We start from the raw sequence: 22,735 nt of genomic DNA, 5'->3' as shown, positions 1-22,735 counted from the left end.
TTAAACGTGTTTCTGTAAGGGCGTAAGAACTTTAAAAACACATTGCATGTGCATGAGCTCGCGTCTCCGTGTAACGCAGCGCTCATAAAAACGGTGTCGCGTGTAAAGCGCAATGTATGGAATTACCTTGCATGTAAACAATATGGAATCATTTTACAGCAAATCCGGCAGTGCAGCATTTACTCAAAGTTGCCATGACAGATACGAAAGTGAATAACTGTGTCTTAACACTGTACAACATGTAACAGATATCCGCCATTACGGGAGGTCATGCTTACTCATTTGTAAATAAGCATGTAAACATATAATCATATTACAGCACACACTTAAAAGATACAGCGTTCAGGCTTACTGAAAGTTTCCATGAAGGATATAAGTGAATAACTGTGTTTAACACTGTTACAGCATGCAACAGTGAAATCCGCCATTACGTGAGATCGCGTCCGTTTGTAAACAATGCAAAAGTTTTTCAATCCGAAGCGTGTAGTCTGCTAAGGTTGCTTAACGTTACTGTATGCAGGCTGAACTGCACAAGCCATGAGCATATTAAGTTACATGATAGCAAATATAAATGGTATAAATTAACTGTTAACGTTACTTACTTCTAATCCAGCAGTGCGTTCTCCATTGTTCTTCTTAGGTAACGTTAAAGATAAATGCTTCTCTTCCTCAATGTCCAGACATAAATGAAGATATTCCTCACGTGTGTGAATAAAGTTTATAATCCAAACATGTGGTAAAAAGTCTTTAAATCTGATCAAACTTTACGCTTTGCTTGTTATGGTTGAACAGCTCGTGTCTTCATTACCATGTCAACAGCTGTGGGCGTGACCAAATTAAAGATAATGTAGTCAGCCAGGAAAAACGGTACTCTCTTTACTTCAATGCAGATTACATAAACAGGCAATATTTTTTTTCGATTATATTTAGCTTGTTTAAAAGTAGACATTTCAGGCTTTCTTTGGATGTGTGTATCATGCTTGTGTGACGAGTATTCAATTGATTTTTGCAACGTGTTTAGAGAGACAGCTGGCGGAGACAGAAATGTCTGGATGCACACCCTGTTTATTTTCTTTATTTGACAAAAACACAAAGATCTGTTGTTATTGTGAATGAACACATATTAAAGAAGACCCTTTACCGTTTCAAATGATGTCAAACACGTAAGTGTATGATTATTAATGATGGAGTATTTTAAGTTGATTCTGCCATGATAAGGAAAAAACACGTCAAAACGCGGCCCCGCATTTTTGGACCCCAGGGGGTTAACTTTATAGTCAGACGTCTGTTTGTCCCTGCAGGCTTTGGCTGTCACTTCCAGTTGACCTTTGGTATTCTAAAATATGTATCCAGAATGCTGCTGTCCATATGCGGTCCGAAGCTTGGGTGGTTCACCACACAAATGTCCATATCCTCATCTGATGTAGAAATTTCATCCAGAAGAAACTGGCATTTTTGAAATTCTCTGCAGCAGACGGACTCCATTTCTGTGTCCATAGGCGCACAGCCAGAGTAGAGCCCTGCAAGCCCGTCGGGGCCCGACAGGCTAAGCCCATTTGGGCCGGGCTCGGGCCGTTCTTTTTTTTTACAGACCGGGCTCGGGTCGGGCTTATTTTAACGTCTCTCCTCATTGTGTGTGTGTTTGCGTGTGTAGCAGAGACAGCGCACATCTGAGGCTTACATTAATGGGTTTATCCTTTAAATGTTACTTTTGCTACGTTTACTCCTTTCATTTACACACCACCGTTTTCGACCCTCATAAAAGGATTCGTTCGCAAAAGCTGCAGACCTTGTTTTAGTTTGAGAACTCAGACGTTGCGCTTCAGTGTAAATGAACGTAGATGGAGTCTTATGTAAACGAACAGCTCATGTTAATGTGACAGGCGCTGTCAGTGACAGCGCATCATTTTCAAAGTAAAAATTATTTTTATTCAGGTAAATGGAGGTTTGCAACGGAGGTTTTGCCAAAATAGTAAACATCTATACCAACCAGGTATTATAAACGCATATCAGATTGTTTTAACATGTATCCTTATAGATAATGTCTGTTTTATATTTATGTTTGAGTATTGTTAGGTTTGAATATTGTTGTAATGTTGTTGTTGTTGTTGTTGTTGTTTTGTTTAAATTTATTTAGCTTATTACGAAAGATAGACCGTAATTTTAAACGCCATACGTGTTGTAAAGATTAATTTGAAGGGAGAATTGTAATGGGTCAGACATCATTTTCGAGTTTAATTTAAGTTTTCTTGCTACTTTAAAATGAATTTCGTTTCATATAATTTGTCTCTTAATTTTAATCGATGTTTTGTTGATAAGTTTTGTGAATATAAATGAATAAAAACAAAAATCAACGTCATATTAATATTTAATGCTCGTTTAGCCGATTGCGCTTTTTGCTATAGCGGAGGACGTGCACGGACCTCGCACACTTTTAAAAATTAACGTCATACTAATTTTTATTTATTAATTGCACACTGAACAGCGACAGGTAAGGGAAGATAAGTTATTTAGTGTTTTTCTGAAGAATACAGTCAGTTCGTACAAAAATGTTCAAATGGACTATAAGATCATAAATATGAACTGTGAACAATGAACTATTAACTCCCTACATTAAAGCAATAAGCATTTCTAATCTGTAGGCTAAAGCTATACTTCACCTCTTATTACGCATCCGAGAGAGAGAGAGAGCGCGCATCAAAGAGCGCGCGCGTCAGAGAGAGCTTAAAAGTGATTGATATTGGTCTCGGGTCAGGTCGGGTTCGGGCTGAAAAAATTGCAGGCCTTGTCGGGCTAGGGTCGGGTAGGGCTTGAACACTTCGGGCCAGGGCCGGGTTAGGGCTGAAATTTTTGGCCCGTGCAGGGCTCTAAGCCAGAGCACAGGCACAACCAGTCCCTCCCAGCTCGAGTCAGTCCAGGCTCCTCCCCTGCTACAGGCAGGTCTTCTACCTCGTCTTCTACCTTCTACAGGCAGGTCTTCTACCTCCTGTTCCTCCATCTGCCTCAGCTGCTCTTCCCTGTATTGTGGCTCATAAAGATAGCCATGAACATCCGATTCGAGCATCACGTTTTCGAAATCATCCTCTTCCATATCATATTGATAACCATCCACCATTGTTGAAAAACATCAAGCCTGGCTCCTCAGCATCTGTTAGCTTAGATTCCAAAATGATGGCAGCTGTATCATTTATTTTAGTGTATTAAGTCCCACCCACTGATCTGTAATAGGTCTGTAGCGTGAGTGGGTCCCATACATAGCCCTCCCTGGAAAAATGAGTGTTTGTAGTCTTAAACCCTCGACAAAGATATAGCAATTCCTTGTTTCAATGACGCAAAATGATGATTTTTACATCATTGAAAGAAGGAAGTGCAACCCTGAAATCTGTATTTCTCCCGTCTCAGGGGAAACTGAAAATGATGCATGACCATGACCTATAAGTCCTGTTAATGTCAAACGTAATGTATTAGATAGGAAATAAACAGCGACACAAGGTTTTGTAAAATTGTGTGATTACTTTACTTATAGACGTCTGTAACAGACCTAAATAATATTTGCTGCATAGTTGCATTTTTTCTAGTTACCGAATCTGTTACTGTAGTTAATGTAGTGATTACTTTTATTTCTGGCGCTATATTATATTATTATGTCTCTAATAAGATCGGTCACAAACATAATTCCTGTACAATCTAATTTGTTGTTATTAACTTACTGTCGTGCATTGTGTGCAACATTTTTGTCTCCCTCTTCGTGTTTTGTCCACTTTCCCGGTTGCTAAAAAACTCTTAAGCCTCAAAAGTCCTCGTCCGTGCTCCTAACAATTATGACCTTAAGACCTCTTTTAAGGGTTAAGATGCTTTCTGAATTACTTTTTTCTTTACTAGAATTTTTTCTTTAATTTTAAGAGTAAACGCCCACATTTCTAAGAATTTTCTTAGAATTGCGTTACTAGGAGCTACTCTTTGCATTAAGATTCTTTATGAATACGGGCCCTGGTGTCTTGTTTTGAAAAACCAAATTAAATTTATTTAAGCACTGTGTGACATTGTAGAGAAAACAAGTGTAAAGTTTCATAGTGGGGTCTGTCAACCCCTTCTGAATGTCACAGGACTTCTGATTCTCACTATGTGACTCAAAATAAGAACTAAATGCTGGCCATTGGTTGAGCAGATGGTCCAAAGCTTTTCCCAAAGAAAGCCAACCTGTTGGTTAATAAAAATATAGCTGTCCATGGTTTGTTCATGTTAGTTCACACTGCATTAACCAATGTTAACAATATTTGAATAATGTATTAATAAATGTTTAAATTAACATTAACAAAGATTTTAAAAAATGCTATATAAGTGCAATTCATTATTAGTTCATGTTAACTTATGTAGTAAACTAATGTTAACGAATGAACCTTATTGTAGTGTTATCCTGTTATCTGTTAATTATATTAAAATAAGTAGATCACTTTTTACTGTTTATATTTATATTCCATTGCAACTTTAAACAGGTCTAAGGAGTTTGTTGTTTTCATGTAGCCTTGGCACCCAAGTCTGCTGAAAAATATGCACATGAAATTAAACTTGTTGAACTCACCTCAACATGTCTTTTGCAATCATTTAACAAAAACCACCATGGGCAATGCTAAAGTCACTGTTACATACTGTACAGCTTGCAAGGTTGACATTATTTTTTACTCTTAAAGCAACACTATGTAGTTTCCATGTAAAAATTACTTACAGCTCCCCTATGTGGTTGAAAAGCGCAACAGTGCCTGGTATCACACACTCTTCTGCAGGCAGGGGGAGGGGCGGGGCTGTGTGCTCTACCCTCCACCGCCACTTTCAGGGTGTGCTTGTAGCAGCTACGAGGCTGCTCAGGTTGCAGCAACAGTACAATTTGTCCAGTTAAAAGTTGTTCTATCACTGAAATAATTTTAGAGACATTATTTAAAGGTAAAAATACTACATAGTGTTGCTTTAATAAACAGGGGTAAACTTTTGTGTAGTCGTAAAATGCGTTTTATATTTTCATTTTTTGGGGCACTCTCCCTCTGCCATTGTGCTCCTGTTTCTAGATACACAGTAGTGGTGTGTCGTTCATGAACGTTCAGAGAGTGATTCGTTCATTTTGTGTTGACCGCGCATGCGCATTGCGCAACATATTGGTTCTGAATCTGAAACAGAAATGATTAGTTCATCATTCTCTTGAGCCGCGAGTTCGGGACAGGTTTCGAGTCTTTTGTTCTTCCTGTCAGTCCCATAGAGGCTATGCTACCACTACCGGAAAGAGAAATGATTAGTTCACCTTTCAAGTTCGGGTTCGGTCGGGTCCGAGTCTTTCGTTCTTAAATAAGATGGAACTTTTATTTTTCAAATAATGTTTTTGCACATATTTTGTATTTTAATTACTAAATATATAGGGCTGTGTTCAAAAAATCGATTCACGAATTCTGAATCGATTTTCATGTTAATTTCTAAAGATTGATCCGTAACCCAGAGGATCGATTTAAAGGGATACTTCACCGATTTAGCATTCAGCTTTGTATCTGTAGAAATCCGGCAGTATTACTGAATGACCATGTTTCCCTCCATCATTTCCCCCTGAGAGGAGAGATATCTGCATTTTGGTTCTGCAAAAAAGTCCTCCGATGATGCAAAAATCGTCATATTACATCATCGGAGGACTTTTTTGCAGAACCAAAATGCAGATATCTCTCCTCTCAGGGGGAAATGAGGGAGGGAAACATGGTCATTCAGTAATACTGCCGGGTTTCTACAGATACAAAGCTGAATGCTAAATCGGTGAAGTATCCCTTTAATAATTAATAACTTAAACTTACCACGTCATTGAATTCACGCATGCGCGCGAGGTGGAAGGACATTAAAACAACGAACATAGCGGTCAGTAATGTTAAGCAAGTGGTTAAATGTTCAAATGGACTATAAGATCATAAATATGAACTGTGAACAATGAACTATTAACTCCCTACATTAAAGCAATAAGCATTTCTAATCTGTAGGCTAAAGCTATACTTCACCTCTTATTACGCATCCGAGAGAGAGAGAGAGCGCGCGCATCAAAGAGCGCGCGCGTCAGAGAGAGCTTAAAAGTGATTGATATTGGTCTCGGGTCAGGTCGGGTTCGGGCTGAAAAAAGAGACATAGCGGTCAGTAATGTTAAGCAAGTGGTTGTTTTGAAAACTCTAGAAACGCTCAAAGCTCCGATCTATATGTAAAATAATCCACTCATAACAAATTAACGAGTTATTTGTGTAATTTTTATAATAAGCGCCACTGAATCCACCGGGGGTCTCCAGCAAAAATCTCTCTCTCTCTCTCCCCCTCTGTGCTCATGCAGCCGGTCTCTGACGGGCAGAGGTTTCTTGAAGCGCGCGACGGGTCGCCAAATTAAGAGTTCTTCTTGCACATAATGCTAATAGTTGTAAAGTTTTCTGAACTTTAAGCAAGCTAAGACAATTCTCTTGTTTATATCAGTGACACGTGCGCTGCTGGAGCGATGTAGTTCGCTAATTAGACGCCTAATTCGCTTATAGTACAAACATCTTTGATCAGAAAGACGAGAAAGACGCAAATGTTATAGAAAGTAAAGAGCGCCAAGACCTTAACAGACTTCATCACATCATAGCACCCGTCATTATATCTAGAGCTCTGTCTCTCATATACAGGTATTTATCCTGTCTGTAGGTTTGTGCATATACCTGTTCATTTTACATACTGCCTATTTTTAATGTAATGTATGCATAAATACAAAATACAATGAAGGCATACTATAGCTTCAATAGTCTATAAATTAATAACTCAATTAAAAACAAGATTCTGTCTATCAAGACTTAATCTGTTGTTATCCTCTGGGCATTTTCACTTTAACATTATTTTCTTTAAATTGTCCATATTTTAAAACTGTGGTGAGCAGTTAAAAGCTATAGTGAGTGACAAATAACTGCACATTTTTATAATCCAAAAACAATATAAACTGAAAAACATGTATACCATGAAATATACTGTTACTGTGAAATAAAATGACTCATTCTGTGGAATAGATTTTTGGTCATTCCGCTATCTAGCACCATTGCAGGCTTTTTTTCAAAAACACTTATCTAAATCTCGAAGATCGGATCAGATCGAACAATGATAATCGATTCAAGATCTTGAGAATCGGAATCGAATCGATTCTTGAAATTTGAATTGAAACCCAGCCCTATAAATATAAAACAATATAGGATACATTCAGATGCAATCAATAATACGAATGTTGTATTTAATGTAATATACCACCGATCACGTGACATAAGACTCGGACCCAGCCGAACTCTTTTTTCGTTACTGACAGCATAGCCTCTATGGGACTGACAGGAAGAACAAAAGACTCGGAACCGGCTGAACTCGAGACTCGAAAGATGAACTAATCATTTATCTTTCCGGTACTGACAGCATAGCATCTATGAGGCTGACAGGAAGAACGAAAGACTCGAACCCGTCCCGAACTCGAGAGAATGATGAACTAATCATTTCTCTTTCCGGTCCTGTGCTGTATATCACACGGCACAGCCTGGCCGAACACAGAGAGTCAGTAAGACAGTGACGAGTTGACAACTAACATCTGTATACACAGATTAAATTGCTTCGGGAGAAGAGATAAAACCCGCCCACACTGAAAATTGATTGGTTGATTTACCGAAACAGGCCAATCAGGATGCTCTCTGTCTTACATGCGCTTAATGAGGCACACTAGCACACACATGCAAGGTCTCCCCCTCCCTCTCTGCCGTGTGCGCGGTCCACCTTTTGGAGCACAGTCTCGCATGCATGCTCTTGCTCGCGCGCTCTAGATTCCGGGAGATTTTAACTAATTTGTGGGCATCAGGGAGCCTCTATCAAAATGTGGGACACTCCAGGAACTAGAGAAGTAGAGAAAATGAAGTCAGCCAGCATAAACAGTACTCTCTTTACTTCAATAAAGATTATATAAACAGTCAATATTTGTTTTACATTACATTTAGTTTGTTCAAAAGTAGACATTTCATGCTTTCTTTGGATATGTGTATCATGTTTGTGTGACGCGTATTCACAGACTTTCAATAGATTTTTATAACGTGTTTTGAGAGACAGCTTGCGGAGTCAGAGATGTCTGAATGCGCACCCAGTTTATCTTCTTTATTTGACAAAAACACAAAGATCTGTTGTTTTTGTAAATGTGCACAAATAAAAAGAAGACCCTTCACAGTTTCAAATGATGTCAAACACGTAAATGTATGATTATTAATGATGGAGTATTTTAAGTTAATTCTGCTATGATAAGGAGAAAACACGTCAAAACATGGCGCCGCGTTTTTGGACCCCAGGGAGTTAAAGCAGCAAAAACAGTGATATCATAAAATCCGAATGTCATAGAGACATGGTGGTTGGTTGGTTTCTGTCAGTGAAACTGGCAAGCAGCCTATAGATAATCATCATTGGTCACTGCCAACCCATTTCTTATCAACTAAATACAGTACCCTCTCAATGGCGCTGTAATGGCGACAGGTAGCAGCAGTGGAGTGAATACGTGGTTGTGTGTGCGTACGTCCTAAACTTCTGTCTTGCATCGTTTAACTTACATTTCATTTTTTTGTTTTTGATCTGATTGATTTATATACGGTTGCAAACAATGGCTTACCGGGGTGTGACAATCCTGCTGCTTTTTATGCTTTTTTTGCACTTTTTGAGCGGACTTGGTGAATGCAGTGGGCCTCTCCAGTATGGAAGGGAGTTTCTCCTGCTTCTGCGGAACAGTGCTGCGGGCGCCGTGGATCCCTCAGCTTCCTTCCCCGCTGAGATTATTTCTCATGGGTCTCCCGCAGAAGACTTTTGCGGTGCATACAGGTCGTCGGGGGTAAGGAAGAGAGGGAGACGGGGCGGCGTGCGCCAGAGGCTTAAGAGGCGAGGTCTCCGTCGGATACCTCTACCTACGGTCATCCTAGCCAATGTCCAGTCACTCCGCAACAAAATCGACGAGCTCCAGGCAAATGTCAAGTTCGTGGCGGAGTATAAAAATGCATGCATTCTTGCTTTAACGGAGACATGGCTCAAAGAGCAAGATCTTCAGTCCGATCTGGAATTAGATGGCTTCGGGCAGCCCCTTCGTCTGGATAGAGACCCCCATGTGACAGGCAAATCACTTGGGGGCGGCGTATGTTTATATGTCAACAGTAACTGGTGCAATACAGTGATTGTCAGGGAGACACTGTGCACCTCGAACTATTAGCCGTGTCTCTTCGACCCTTTTATTTACCTCGGGAATTTCCGCAGTTATTCATAATACTTGTGTATATTCACCCAAGGGCTAATGCCGAGGCAGCTACCCGGGATCTAGCCAAATCGGTGCAGCGGCTGCAGGGGATGTCCCCTGATGCACCGATCCTAGTTATGGGGGATTTCAACCACTGTCAACCAGGAAAGACATTGTGCAATTTTTCGCAATATGTGACTTGCCCGACCCGGAATGGTAAATGTCTGGATCTCTGTTTTGGCTCAGTAAAGGGTGGTTATAAATCGGTTTGTCGAGCTCCACTCGGTTGGTCGGATCATAACACTGTTTATCTTTTTCCTTCCTACAAACCGGTCCTGAAGAAACAAAAGCCGTTGCGACGTTTGGTTCCGGTTTGGTCAGAGGAGGCTATTTACTGTTTGCAGGACTGTTTCAGTTGCACGGACTGGGATTTATTTAAGGAAGCTTGTAGCGACCTAGACGATCTCACAGAGTCAGTTTCAGGGTACATTTCTTTCTGTGAGGATTTGGTCATCCCCCGTAAACTTATCTCTATCTATCCCAATAATAAACCTTGGGTGTCTAAATCACTCAAAAACACAATAAACCAGCGTAATATCTGTTATAATCAAGGCAATATTATTAGGTATAGAGAGCTACAGAAACAAGTTAAGAAGGAACTTAAGCTTGCTAAATGTAGCTACAAAGAGAAAGTGCAGTCAATGCTTTGTTCTAATAACTCCTGTACAGCATGGGATGGGGTTAAAAAAATGATGGGAATTCAGTCCAGGAGGACCCCAATCTCCCTGGGCAAAAAGTCTGACCATGAACTTTCTAATGAATTAAATAGTTTTTATAATCGTTTTAATATTCATGATTTTAGTAAAGAACAGGCTTTTTTCAAAGTTGAGACATCGGAGCAGAGCACTATAAACATTGACGAGATCATGGTTCAGAGGGTTTTCAGGGCCACAAAGGATAGGAAAAGCCCTGGCCCCGATGGCATTGGTGGTCGCATCCTTAAGAACTGTGCCAGTCAGTTGGCAGAGATTTTCTCTTTTATTTTTAATTGTTCACTTAATCTCCACAAGGTCCCGTGCCTATGGAAAGAATCCATAATTGTACCAGTACCAAAGGTAAATGCTCCCAAACAGTTAAATGACTATAGACCTGTTGCACTTACTTCGCTAGTTATGAAGTCTTTTGAAAGGATTATGAAAAACGCTCTGTTAAATACTGTAAAAGCAGATCTGGACCCACTCCAGTTTGCGTATACGTCAGGCAGAGGGGTTGATGATGCACTATGCACTTTATTAAATATGGTATATGCCCATTTAGAGGGGGCTAAGACGTTTGTACGTCTTGTTTTTATTGACTTCTCTTCTGCTTTTAATTGTATCCAGCCACACATCTTAGCGGAAAGGTTAAAAGAAACACATAACATTGACCCGGGAATTTTATGTTGGTTGATGGACTTTTTAACTGTCAGATCCCAACGTGTAAAGGTCAATGATGTTTTATCTGATGCTCTTATCTCTTCCACTGGCTCACCACAGGGCTGTGTCCTTTCACCTCTTTTATTTGTTTTATATACAAATACAAATATGTGCCAAAGTCAACATCCAAAACGACATGTTAAGTTTGCTGACGACTCCGGCATTGTGTCTCTTAAATTCAGATGATCAGGACCACGGCCCTGTGGTGTCAGATTTTATTAGCTGGTGTATTTCATCTTTTTTAAATATCAATGTCTGTAAGACCAAAGAGATGATTATTGATTTTAGGACGGGACATGATGTTATTTTCCCTGTTTTTATAAATGGTCAGGCTGTGGAGACTGTTCAGAATTACAAATATCTTGGGAATGTGATTGACAACAAACTTACATTTGAGCTTCAGGTTGATAATGTGTGTAAGAAAGCCCACCAATGTATGTATTTTTTTTCGTAAACTTAGACATTTTAATGTGGACAGCACTTTTATGAAGATGTTTTATAGTTGTTTTATTGAATCTGTTGTTACTTTTTCTTTTATTTGCTGGTATGGGTCTTTATCTCTGAAGAACAAAAACCGTCTCCAAGGCATAGTTAATGAATGCAGTAAGATTGCTGGGGCTACTCTAGCTAACATTCCTTCCCTGCACAGGAATAGAGCAATTAAAAAAGCCCAGACGATTCTAGACGATTCTAGTCATCCCTTGTATTCAGAGTTTGCACTGCTTCCATCTGGCCGTAGATTTGTGTCCAAGAGATGTAAGACAAATAGATACAAGAGCTCTTTTATACCTGTTGTGATCAGTTTTTTAAACACTTCTACTTGAATGTATGATTAACTTACTATTATTGTTTGGTGTGCTTTTATGGTGTTTGTTATGTCTATGTATTGTTTTTTACTCTATCTGCTGGCTGCATAAAAAATTGCCCCTCGGGGATAATAAAGAATACCTTGACCTTGACCCTAGCAACTGTAACTTATCCAATGAGAGGCAAAAAAGTTGAGAACCCAAGTGCAGTTTATTAAACATAAGACAAGAACAAAAGCACGGCATGACATCTTGCCACCAGTTAAATAAATTACATTCACAAACAAAGCTTGACAAAGGACAATGGGAACATGAGGGCTAAATAGGAACCAATCAGAACATGACACAACAGAATGGGGAAAGAAGAGACGACCATGACAATGAACACTATCAAAATAAAAGACATGAACGTAAAACAGAATTTCAAAATAAGACATGAAAAATAAACAAGACAAGAACACCTGACAGAACCGTAACAGAACCCCCCTCTAAAGGGCAGCTCCTGACACCCAAACAAATAATCAAAAATATCAAAAAGTCCATGGGTGGGTGGTCCAGGACCATGAGGCAGAGGCGGTCTCGGCTGTGGAGCAATGGTGGGCCTTGGCCATGAAGCAATGGGGTCCCTCGTCCCTTCTTACCCTCCCCTAATAAATACTTAAGGGATCGACCATCTTGGTTGTGACGTTAACCAATCAGGATCCTGCTTGCTGCTGAGGAGGCAGTCCCTTCCGGAGTCACTCATTCAACCTGAAGGAACGCTTGATATTGTCCGTGAACAGTCACCAGGAGCTATACAACAAAAGTTCTTATTTCTATAGAAACAGGAATAAAAAGGACCTCACTTGGAAGAGTGTCAGTGAAGATATCAGGCAACCTGGTTAGTTGTAATACACATTTCACTTTTGAGTCACGTGACATTTATCAACCCGCACCGTTTATTTTCCCCCTATAGTAAGGTTACCAAATACAAACCGGTAAGTTTTTAAATAAATGCACAATCGACATCAGTCATCTTGCAAACAGACAACCGCATAGCACTTGCCCCTCCCACAAGAAGCGGATTTTGCCTCTGATGCGCGTCAAATGCTTGCTTTTTCCGCACGTCTACTTTGCTGTACACGCGTGAATGCATTCAAACTGTTCAAGCGGCAAACTAAGTGCGGTAGACGAGATTTTGACGCCTGAAACGCGGCTGGTGTAAACGCACCATTAAACATCTCACCTCCTTTTGCCAGTTTGTGGCCCTATGACCATTAGTGTCCATTGGCATGTAGATGTGTTCAGTCTAGGACTTATCAATCATGTGAAGTTTGGGACATAAAGGACATTGCATAATCAGTGTAAAATATGTCACTCCCTGTTGCCAGCTGGTGGTGCTATTACAATTTATCATCACAAAGGCCTTAAGATGAGACCCGACAAATATATAATAGTCGGACAAAATCTCTAGGAGGAGTTTGTTAAAGGAACATGCCCAGATTTTGGGACTATATTCTCAGAAGGCTAAGCACTGCTACTTGGGCAGAGTAGCAGTGCTTCGCCTTCTGAGAATATAGTTTCCAGTATGTATATTGTTAAAAGATCACTGTGTCTCATATGATCTTCTTATTTGTACACGGTGTGACTATACAAATCACAACACATAAATAGGAAAATGTTCGAGTTATTTTGTCACTTATTGGGAGCAGCAGTATGGTAGCTAAAGCCATTCACTTCTGGTTTTTGTGCTAAGCTAAGCCAGGGGGGGCTGCGTCAGACAGAGTTACAGCACGCACAGAGATGAGAAAGGTATGTATGGACTTATCTAACTCTGGGGGATACAGTGAATAAGCTAAATTCCCAAAATCTGGGCATGTTCCTTTAAAGTATGACACCTGGAAATTACAAAAACTGAGCAAAAATCTGAGAAATTAAAAAAAAAACTGACTTCCTGTTTGGTTTAGGCCATCGCCATCATCACCATCATCAAATGAATATTGACATTTGGATGTGTTCATGTCAGGACTCTTATCACTCATGTGAAGTTTGGAACAGATCGGACACTGTATGCCTGAGTTCCAGCCACTTCCTGTTTCATGGCAAAACATCAAACTTTGTCGGGCCAGAACTGTGGAGTCAATCTTTAGGAATTTTGCATCACAAAGGCCTTAAGATGACACTCAAATACGATGATTATCCAATGAAAACTATCGGAGACGTTTGTTAAAGTATAACACCTGGAAATTACACAAACTGTGCAAAAAACACAGAAATAACTTGAAATAGCAAACTTTCTGTTTGGTTTACAGCTTTGCTCCAGTAGAGTTTTTTGTAGGATTGCCATGATAGAGAAGCATACTGAATATCGCACATTTACATCAAACACAGTCCAAGGGCTGCTTTGTTAAAAATTTTAGGTGGCTCATTTGTCTGTGCAAAGTTTTATACCTTTTCAAGCATGTTTAGGCTCTCTAAAGTCCTGAATTCAGAGAATAATAATAATAAATATAGCTGCAAGCAGTGATGGCAAACCCTCGCATGTCTTTTTATTGCAGGACTTTGCAGCTGTAACATGGCTGCAGGAGGCACAATGATATTACGCAGTGCCCAAAAATAGTCCCCTTACTAACTTTCAATGGCAGGGGACTATTTTTGGGTAGTGGTAATATTACACTATGCCTGCTGCAGCTATGTTACGGCTGGAAAGTCCTGCGATAAAAAGACATGTGAGGGCCAGCCATCGCTGCTTGCAGCTATATTTATTATTATTATTCCTTGATTACTATGCCAGAATGAGAGTATAGTTCCTAGCCATATCTGCCTAGAAAATCACAACTTTTAATGTTCTGTCAGTCTTAGTACACGTTGTAACTACAGAAGTTTTAAATACGAAAAATATCGAAACACTTTAGTTATTTTTGATCGCAATGCTAATAGTCTAATCAGATTCAATGGATTATGCTATGGTAAAAGTGATAGTGCCAGACCCGGAGATCAGCTGAATGGATTCCAAAACGGTAAAAAATCAAATGTTTAACTCTAGTGGAGCTGAAAAATGAGTATATTTTAAAAAAAGTGGAATGTCTCTTTAACCAAAATCCAGTCCCAATGTAGTGCACCCTCTTCCAAGGCAGTTGGGGGGCTAAAATATTTGTTATTTGCTGTTCCAGGGGTGCTAGTGAGCCACTAAAGAGACAAGCCTTTGTCTGAACTTTTTGTCCACACTTAACAGCCGACAACTTTGATGTGTGTGCCAAATTTCAAGTTAATCTAGGCACGGCAGGAGCCTTGAAGATGTCTGCAGGAAAGGGCAACTTTGACGCGATGCTATGGCAACAGCGTTCGGATTCATGCGATTCACACTAGACTTGGCCAACATGATGGTAAGACACTGGACTTCCTTAATTGCGACACATCAGCGTTGTCGACTGTTAAGCTTGAGGTAAAGCCCAGACATGAGCGTGGCCCTATAGATGCTCTGTAGTGCCTCCTTTCGTCTAAAATCTGCAATTAGTTTTACCTACAATCCTGAAACTTGTAAATACATTGCTCTCATCAAAATAAAAACTTTCAGATTTACAGTTATTAGCTCCGCCCAACAGGAAGTTAGCCATTTTGGATTCAATGCTGATTTTTGGACATTTGAATGCCCTGAACTTTTTAATACTCCTCCTAGGGGATTCATGCGATTGACACTGAAAGTGGTTAACTTATTGTCAAGACATTGGAGATGCTAAATTGCGAACAGATTTTTGATATCTAGAACGCTGTTGCCATGGCAAGTTGAAAAATTTATGGCGAACAGGAAAGTCTCATATCCAAGGTATATAATATCTGATCGCGATTGAACGCTGTGTATTTTTGGACCAGAAGTCCTGTCACATTGTTGTAGCTACTGTGAGACCCGGGCATAGCACCACCATCAGGCGCCAGGAATTGTGTCAGTCACAATTGTGCGATTGTCACCAGACTTAGTGAAAATGATGGCAAGACACTGAACTTGCTAAATTGCGAACAGATTTTTTATATTTCGAAATGCTGTTGCCATGGCATCGCGTCAAAATTAATTTTTTATTTCAGGCATATTTAAGGTTCTTGGCTTAGATTAACTTAAAATTTGGCACATACATTACATCTGTCGGCTGTTAAAGGAACAGTATGTAGGATTGTGGCCAAAACTGGTATTGCAATCACAAAACTTGTGGCTAAAACTGGTACTGCAGTCACACAACTGGTGGCCAATACACAAAATGACAACATAAACATAAGTTGAGGGCTGCAACTCCACTTTTTAAATGACAATATCCTGGCTAGACCACTGTTGTCAGTGATATAAGTATTTGAAATGAAAATGATTTCTTAATGTCTAGTGAGATATCAGGACCATTTTATGATTAATTGATATAAATTTCTTACATACTGTTCCTTTAAGTATGGACAAAAAGGTCAGACAAAGGCCTGTCTCTTTAGTGGATCACTAGCACCCCCTTTCATCTAAAATCTGTTACTTTTACCTTCAGTCCCGAAACAGGTCAGTAACAACATAAGATAGTCCACTGATGTTTACCCACTTGTACACGTGCTCACCATGCATTGTTTTCAGGGAGGCATTGTGTCATGAGGTGACTTTCTGAGGGCGGAACTAAGATGTTGAAGATTGGTTCCGACCAGACCATAAAGTGCAAACACCGGCACTTCCGGGAACTCCAGGAGGGAAAAATTAGGCTTGATCAGACACAGGTGTGCTAAGCGAATGTGGCGATCACGGATTGGACAACAGAGAGAAGAGGAGGAGGATATAAAGGACTTCAGAAGTTGCAAACGGGAAAGTTTATTCTAGCCGGACTGGTGAGCGGAAGTGGAGTGTCTGAGCGAGCGCAGTATTGTGAAGGTGGAGAAATAACGAGTGACTGGGTGAAGAAGGATATAGGGGCACAAGAGACTTGGCTGAGTATTTTGTACTTTTCAATGATGATGTGTGAAACAGCGTATACAAACAAGTGATATGTTCTGAGTGTGTGAAACAGGAATACTCACCAAAAGCATCATTGAAGGAGGATTTCTGGCATCAGGAAATCGGAGAGAAGAGGATTCGGCTGACCACTGGAAGGAGAAAAGAGGCAAAGGAGAGTATAAGCGTTTGCTTGTGAGTACCTTTGGACATTTTTGAAAGCTACATCTTATTGGAGAGTAATCACGCAGCGAATATTGTGAGTTCTAGTCCTCGCAGGTGGACGGCCCCACCGTGGAAGAGAGTTGTGGGTGAGCCGTAAGTCGCGGGTAGAGGAAGAGACGGGTGTCAAGACGGCATCGGCTGTATCTCTACTTCATCAACGTCAGCGGCCATTGAATCCCAGGACCTTATTTCACTAAAGTGTGTGGAGTGCAGTGGGTGAGTCCATGTCCTTGTCGTGAGTGTGTACACTTGAGAAGGTTTGCAGTGCTATGCTGTGCTTGTGTCGTCAGTGACCGCCTCTAGGCTGAAGTGAGTCTTGGGAGAGTAAGTGGACGTTGAAGTCTGTGTGGTAACATCTTTATCTATATGCCCTATCTGACCCCCTGTATGGACACCTGGTAAGGACGATCTGAATCGGAGCTCAGTATTGACATCCCGGGCTGACATCGGGAAAAACCTCCTGGCCTTAGAGAGGTGGTGGAGAACCAGCAAGGCAAGTAAGACTTTTGTGAGTGAGGTGGAAAATAGGAAAGTTGACTGTGGAGAGAGGACAATAGCTGTGTGGGTAACCACGTCTGTCGTGGAGCCCTTTAAAGTTCGCCCCTGTCTAGATCTCTGATCTCGTCAGTCGGAAGAGAGGAGAGGGAAGCGTTCGGCCCACCGCAGCAATCTCCAGCTTTACCATCTTCCATCGGAGCCTTAAAGCCGACCAACACTAGGACGTCAACCACCGCTTAATGTCTGAAATTTCCTTTTTATTCACTGTTCTGTAGTCTCACTTGCCACAAGACTATCAGCCCGGATGAAATTATTCTACGTGAGTCCCCACCTGTCAAAGTAAAAGTAAAGCCCCCGTCACCTGTACAGCAATTACCTTCGTCTATAGTTAGGAACCACCAGAATGTGTTGCATGTTGCCCCAGTGAAAGTAAAACCCCAGCCACCTGTGAAAGTACTTACCTCCTGTCGATAGCTAAGAGCTACCATACTGTGTTGCACGCTGTCCAAGTGAAAGTAAATCCCCAGTCACCTGTGAAAGTACTTACCTCCTGTCGATAGCTAAGAGCTACCAAACTGTGTTGCACACTGCACCAGTGAAAGTAAGGCCCCAGTCACCAGTAAAAGTATTTACCTCCTGTTTATAGCTAAGAGCTTCTTGCTTGTGTTGCACGTCGTCTATGTGAAAGTAAAGTCCCAGCCACCTGTGAATACTTACCTTCTGCTTATAGCTACGAGCCATCAGATCTGTGCTGTTGGGGAAACAAGGCAAAGGCCTCTGTTAGCTGTACAGTGTCTGTCATCTGGAAAGAATTAGGAACTAATATACTGTGTTGCACCCCTGCTCGCCGGCCGAAGAACACTCTGTGTCTGTCGCTTACATCTAACTTTTTGATACTTACCTGTGTTTTTACCACAGCTGGAGTGCCCTGCCTCCTGCAGTACTTACCTGTGCCTCCATCTCGGAAACCGGCGAAATACTTACCTCAGTGTCCCTCTGATGGGCAGAGCTGAGCTGGCAGCCAGACGAACAGAAGTCCAGGTATCGAACTCCCTCTTTCAGACTACTCACCCTTGTTCTCTTTACGCCTAGGAGAAGGCGAGAGCCCCAGAATTGGCGCCCTGTAGAAAGAACACAGCAGAAGACCCCTGAATGAACTACTGAAGTCGCAAGGAAAGAAGAGGCAATAGGAACGGACCCACCTGAGGCCGACCTGCGACTGGGTCGTCGAGACTCAAGACTGTGCCCATCCAATCCATTAGATTTTAGCTCCCCTTTTCCCCTTTCCTTATTTGTTTTAAGTAAATTAATAAAGCTTGTTTTAAATTATACCTACCTTCTCTCGTCTGTCTGGTCATTGGGGTGTCTTTGGGAACTCTTTGAGGTGAAACTAGAAAGGGGCGTGACTCGCAACATCTGTGGTCTGCTTCGACCTGTGACAATTGTATAACAATAAAAAGACGTACGAGGGCCCATCATCACTGCTTGCAGCTATATTTTTCAAATGGAGACATGCAGGAAGCAGAAGAGAGAACAAAAGAAGTTTAAAGAACCAAGCAGCACTTATCACGTAAACAACATGCTGCAGTTACAAGGGCATACCTCCATAAATGGCGACCCCCACATAGAATAACACCCGTCACAGATCAGGGCACTCGTTTATTACACACCCTGCATTACCTCTGTCCAGTATAATGAAGAGAACTCATACCATCCTCGCTTAAAATAAATGTCAACAAACCACTGTTTGTTTAGAAGCTTACAGCTATTACCTGATAATTTAACTCTGTAAGCAATCACTGCATACTGCTACACCTGAATTGTATTACTGCTTTGGATTGTCTCTGATATTGGTGTTTCCCTGGATTTAGACCTGTGCCTGTTTTGTTGATTTCCTTTATAAACTGAGTTTAGATCTTACCCTTTCCTCTGCAAAATTACAATATGATTATATTCTCATTCTACATTCATTTACACCTGTTTTCTTTATATTTCTCTTTCAGCCTAAGGTTCTGTAATCTGACAGAGAAAAGTTGTTCATCATTGAGTTCAGTTCTCAGCTCAAATTCCTCAAGTCTGACAGAACTAAAGCTGAGTGAAAATACACTGCAGGATTCAGGAGTGAAGCTTCTCTCTGATGGACTGAAGAATACAAACTGTAAACTGAAGATATTACAGTAAGTGAAGTGATATGAATCTGTAATGTGTTTAACAGATATGAATCCACTTCATACTGTAGCTGTGCAGTTACTGAACATAACACACGTGTGTGTGTGTTTGTGTGTGTGTGTTCAGGGTCCGAAATTAACACCCGCCAAGCGCCAAATGCGGGTAGATTTTCCGTTTGGCGACTAAATTCAAAAGGCTACCCGCCACACTGGCGGGTGATTTTCATACCAAAATATTAATGCAATATAATGTGTTTGCCAGTAACTAATCTAGGAACGAGGTGAGCTAGCCACTGAACGTCTCTACGCTCCAAGTCTCGCACTAGAGACGGTCTGTTTCTAGCTAGTACTGCAGGTAACTTGCGGTCTGCAGCTATCTGCTGCATATTAGCTATCAAAATGCATTCCCACCCTGCCCGTCGGGCTATCTTGACCTATAGGGAGGAAAAAATATATTTAAATGCTTATGCATTCTTTCACAGATTTGGATGGGTAATAATGGTGTATGAAATTCAGGCATTGGGCATTTAAATTACGTTTGAGCGCGCGCTCGAGTTTTACTTTCACTTTCGCGCGAAAAGACGCAGTACAGGAAGCAATCCGTAATGATTTGTCATGGATTTGTTGGGCAAATCCTCCAACTTCGTCCTGTCAGTCATTACTATCCTCACGTAAGAAAATTAAATCTCTCGCAGCAAGCTTTAAAGTGATGTAGATTGTACGGGCAGTGAAGAGAGTGACTCTGTGCACAATCGCTCTTAAAGCGACAGTAACCCCTGTTTTGCTGATCGAAAAAAGATCCAATCTCTAACTGGATGATCCAAACTGTGAGTTTTGTGACCCACTAAACCACTTTTAAATGGTGAGGATATCTGTTGTGGGGATGAGCAGGAAAAGTTGGTTTACATGGAAATCCAGTCTTTTTGTTTGTTAAAAAACAACAGCATCAAAACAACAAGAATAGCAGATTAAACATTGTGGTTAGAGGCCCTATTGGCTTTGTATTGGCAAATTTTGGCCTGTGGTAAAACTAATTGAATAAGCCTGTGCTATGCCCACAAAGTCAAGTGGCATTTTCTTATCTGTGACTTCAGTTAATATTTCAGATTCAGAATCTGATAAATAGATATTTCACTTAGGTTAGAAGAAAAATTTGTACTGATGATTGATATGTACTGAAAATTGATATGTGTTATTTGTGTTTTGATAGATGTTTTGTCTTAATATTCTACATTAAAAGTAATGTATTTTTTATTCGGGCTACCAAAAACTAAAGAGTGCCTGCCTGAAGGGCTACCAGGGATTTTGAAATTTTGCGATCCCTGCCATGAATACAGCAAATGAAATTAATGTACTTGTGACAAAAAAAGGCTGTTTATTATTCTGGCCGGTAAAAAATATGCTTGGCTGGTGGATTTTTTCATCTACCAGTCCCTGTGGCAGGTGAGCCAAAAAGTTAATTTGGGACCCTGTGTGTGTTCCTACACAGTATGCAGTTTTTTGATCATGATATCATATTGCATTGTGAGGGTAAGATTAATAAGTTTACAGACTATTCATATTTAAAATATAAATATATCCTAATCCTGTTCTGAAATGTTTTTTTATTGATTTAATTAATAATAAAAACAGCAATTATTGAGGATAATTCAGATGATAAGAGAATTAGTATGAGCCTGTTTACCAGTGTTCTGAAATCTATTTTTATGGTACTCTACTATTTTTAATTAAAACTGTTATTAGTAGGCTAATTCAAAGTATGAATAGTTTTTATGTTTATTTAAATAATGTGTAACCTTGAATCCTCTTAATCTTTTCTCCCCACAAACAGCAATAGCGAAGTGAGTGAACATGCATGCACCATTGTTTATGATGTGTGTTTAGCTGCTGTAGCTAAACGTTACTTCTATTGTTACTAACATTCTAGAGTGCATGCTCTCTTCATGTCGTTCTTGTAAAAAAATATGTAACAAGCATATCGCTTTACTTAATGTCGCAATGCCGACTCGAGGGGATCCTCACTCTACTGTACACTGTGCATTAGTAAGAGCATGTGAGCGCGCTTGCGCTGCGTGATCCAAGGATCATTGCGGATGAGATTGTCCGGTGAAAGGTCAATAGGTCATCATGTGACTCTTTTTATTTACAGCTGAATTATTATTATTCATTAATCTTACTAATATCTAGATTAGGTAGGACTTTACAAGAGCATTTAATTACAAAATTATGCCTTAATAAAAGGGCACCTTGGCCATCTTCCACATTTGCCTGTTAGTTTTAACTCATTCACCGCCATTGACGAGTTATCTCGTCATTTATGAGTTCATATTTAAGTAATAAAAATGCCTTTCTGGACGAATTTCAAAGTGAAAGTGTAATACCGCTTTTATCCACCAGATGGCGCCAAAACGAATTTATCAAAAACGGATGTTAATAAGATTTTAATTTAAATGCCTTTATGTTTGATAGTCATTCTGAGTCTGATCTCTAACATAAATTCCTTTAAAAAAACGCAATTTTTTAAGCTTTTTGCTCAAAATGTTGTATTTTTGAAGAGAAATATCCATATTTCAGTGGTTAAATTAAGTGGAAAAAGTAAATATATAATGAAACGTTTTTTCCCCATTTTGTTTGTTTGTTTATTGTTTGTTTGAAAGCAGAGGGTGTGTTCTTTAATTTGATATAATTTGTATGTTTAAATATTTATAGAAAATAATTTTTCCTGCAAGGAATTTTGTGAAAAATGTGTTAAAATCACAAAAATGCAGGTGGGCAACTTTTCTCAAAAAGGCTGGTGGTGAATGAGTTAATAGATGAATAGTTTGTATGATGTGATGTTTGATCTGCTGATGTATGAGTGTAAAAGTCCTCTTGTGTTCATCATTCTCACTGAACTGATCTGATGTTTCTCATCTTCATTCACACACAACTGATTCTCATTCTACATTCATTTACACTTGTTTTCTTTATATCTGACTCTGAGTGATAGTAAAAGTTGTAGTTTAACACACTGTTATCTTGTTATTTCTCTCTCAGTCTGAGGTTCTGTAATCTGACAGAGAAAAGTTGTTCATCATTGAGTTCGGTTCTCAGCTCAGACTCCTCAAGTCTGACAGAACTTAACCTGAGTCGCAATGAACTGCAGGATTCAGGAGTAAAGCTTCTCTCTGATGGACTAAAGAATACAAACTGTAAACTGAAGATATTACAGTAAGAAAATCCTTAAACCAATAAGATTAAACTTATGTGTGCTGGTTGCTATTATCTACATTCACATTGTAACATGTGGCATATGCCAGGCAACAGGATTCAAATGCAGTGACTTTTATTCAAAACATAAACAAGGTGATACA

At 40.1% G+C, this 22,735-nt stretch overlaps 1 protein-coding gene across 1 annotated transcript in view; it reads left to right on the top strand.

Annotated features, from left to right (window-relative positions):
- LOC129446022 (NLR family CARD domain-containing protein 3-like) overlaps positions 1 to 22,735 on the top strand; it is a 64,716-nt gene that overhangs the window by 27,716 nt on the left and 14,265 nt on the right. Inside the window, exons 5-6 of the mRNA XM_055206982.2 lie at positions 19,218 to 19,391; positions 22,419 to 22,592. Coding sequence (XP_055062957.2) covers positions 19,218 to 19,391; positions 22,419 to 22,592 — 348 coding nt within the window. The remainder of the gene's footprint in view (positions 1 to 19,217; positions 19,392 to 22,418; positions 22,593 to 22,735) is intronic.

Source organism: Misgurnus anguillicaudatus, chromosome 12 (genome assembly GCF_027580225.2).
Source record: "Misgurnus anguillicaudatus chromosome 12, ASM2758022v2, whole genome shotgun sequence".
Lineage (NCBI taxonomy): Eukaryota > Metazoa > Chordata > Actinopteri > Cypriniformes > Cobitidae > Misgurnus > Misgurnus anguillicaudatus.
The sequence above is the reverse complement of the archived record's forward strand: the minus strand, read 5'-3'. Positions and strand labels throughout refer to the sequence as shown.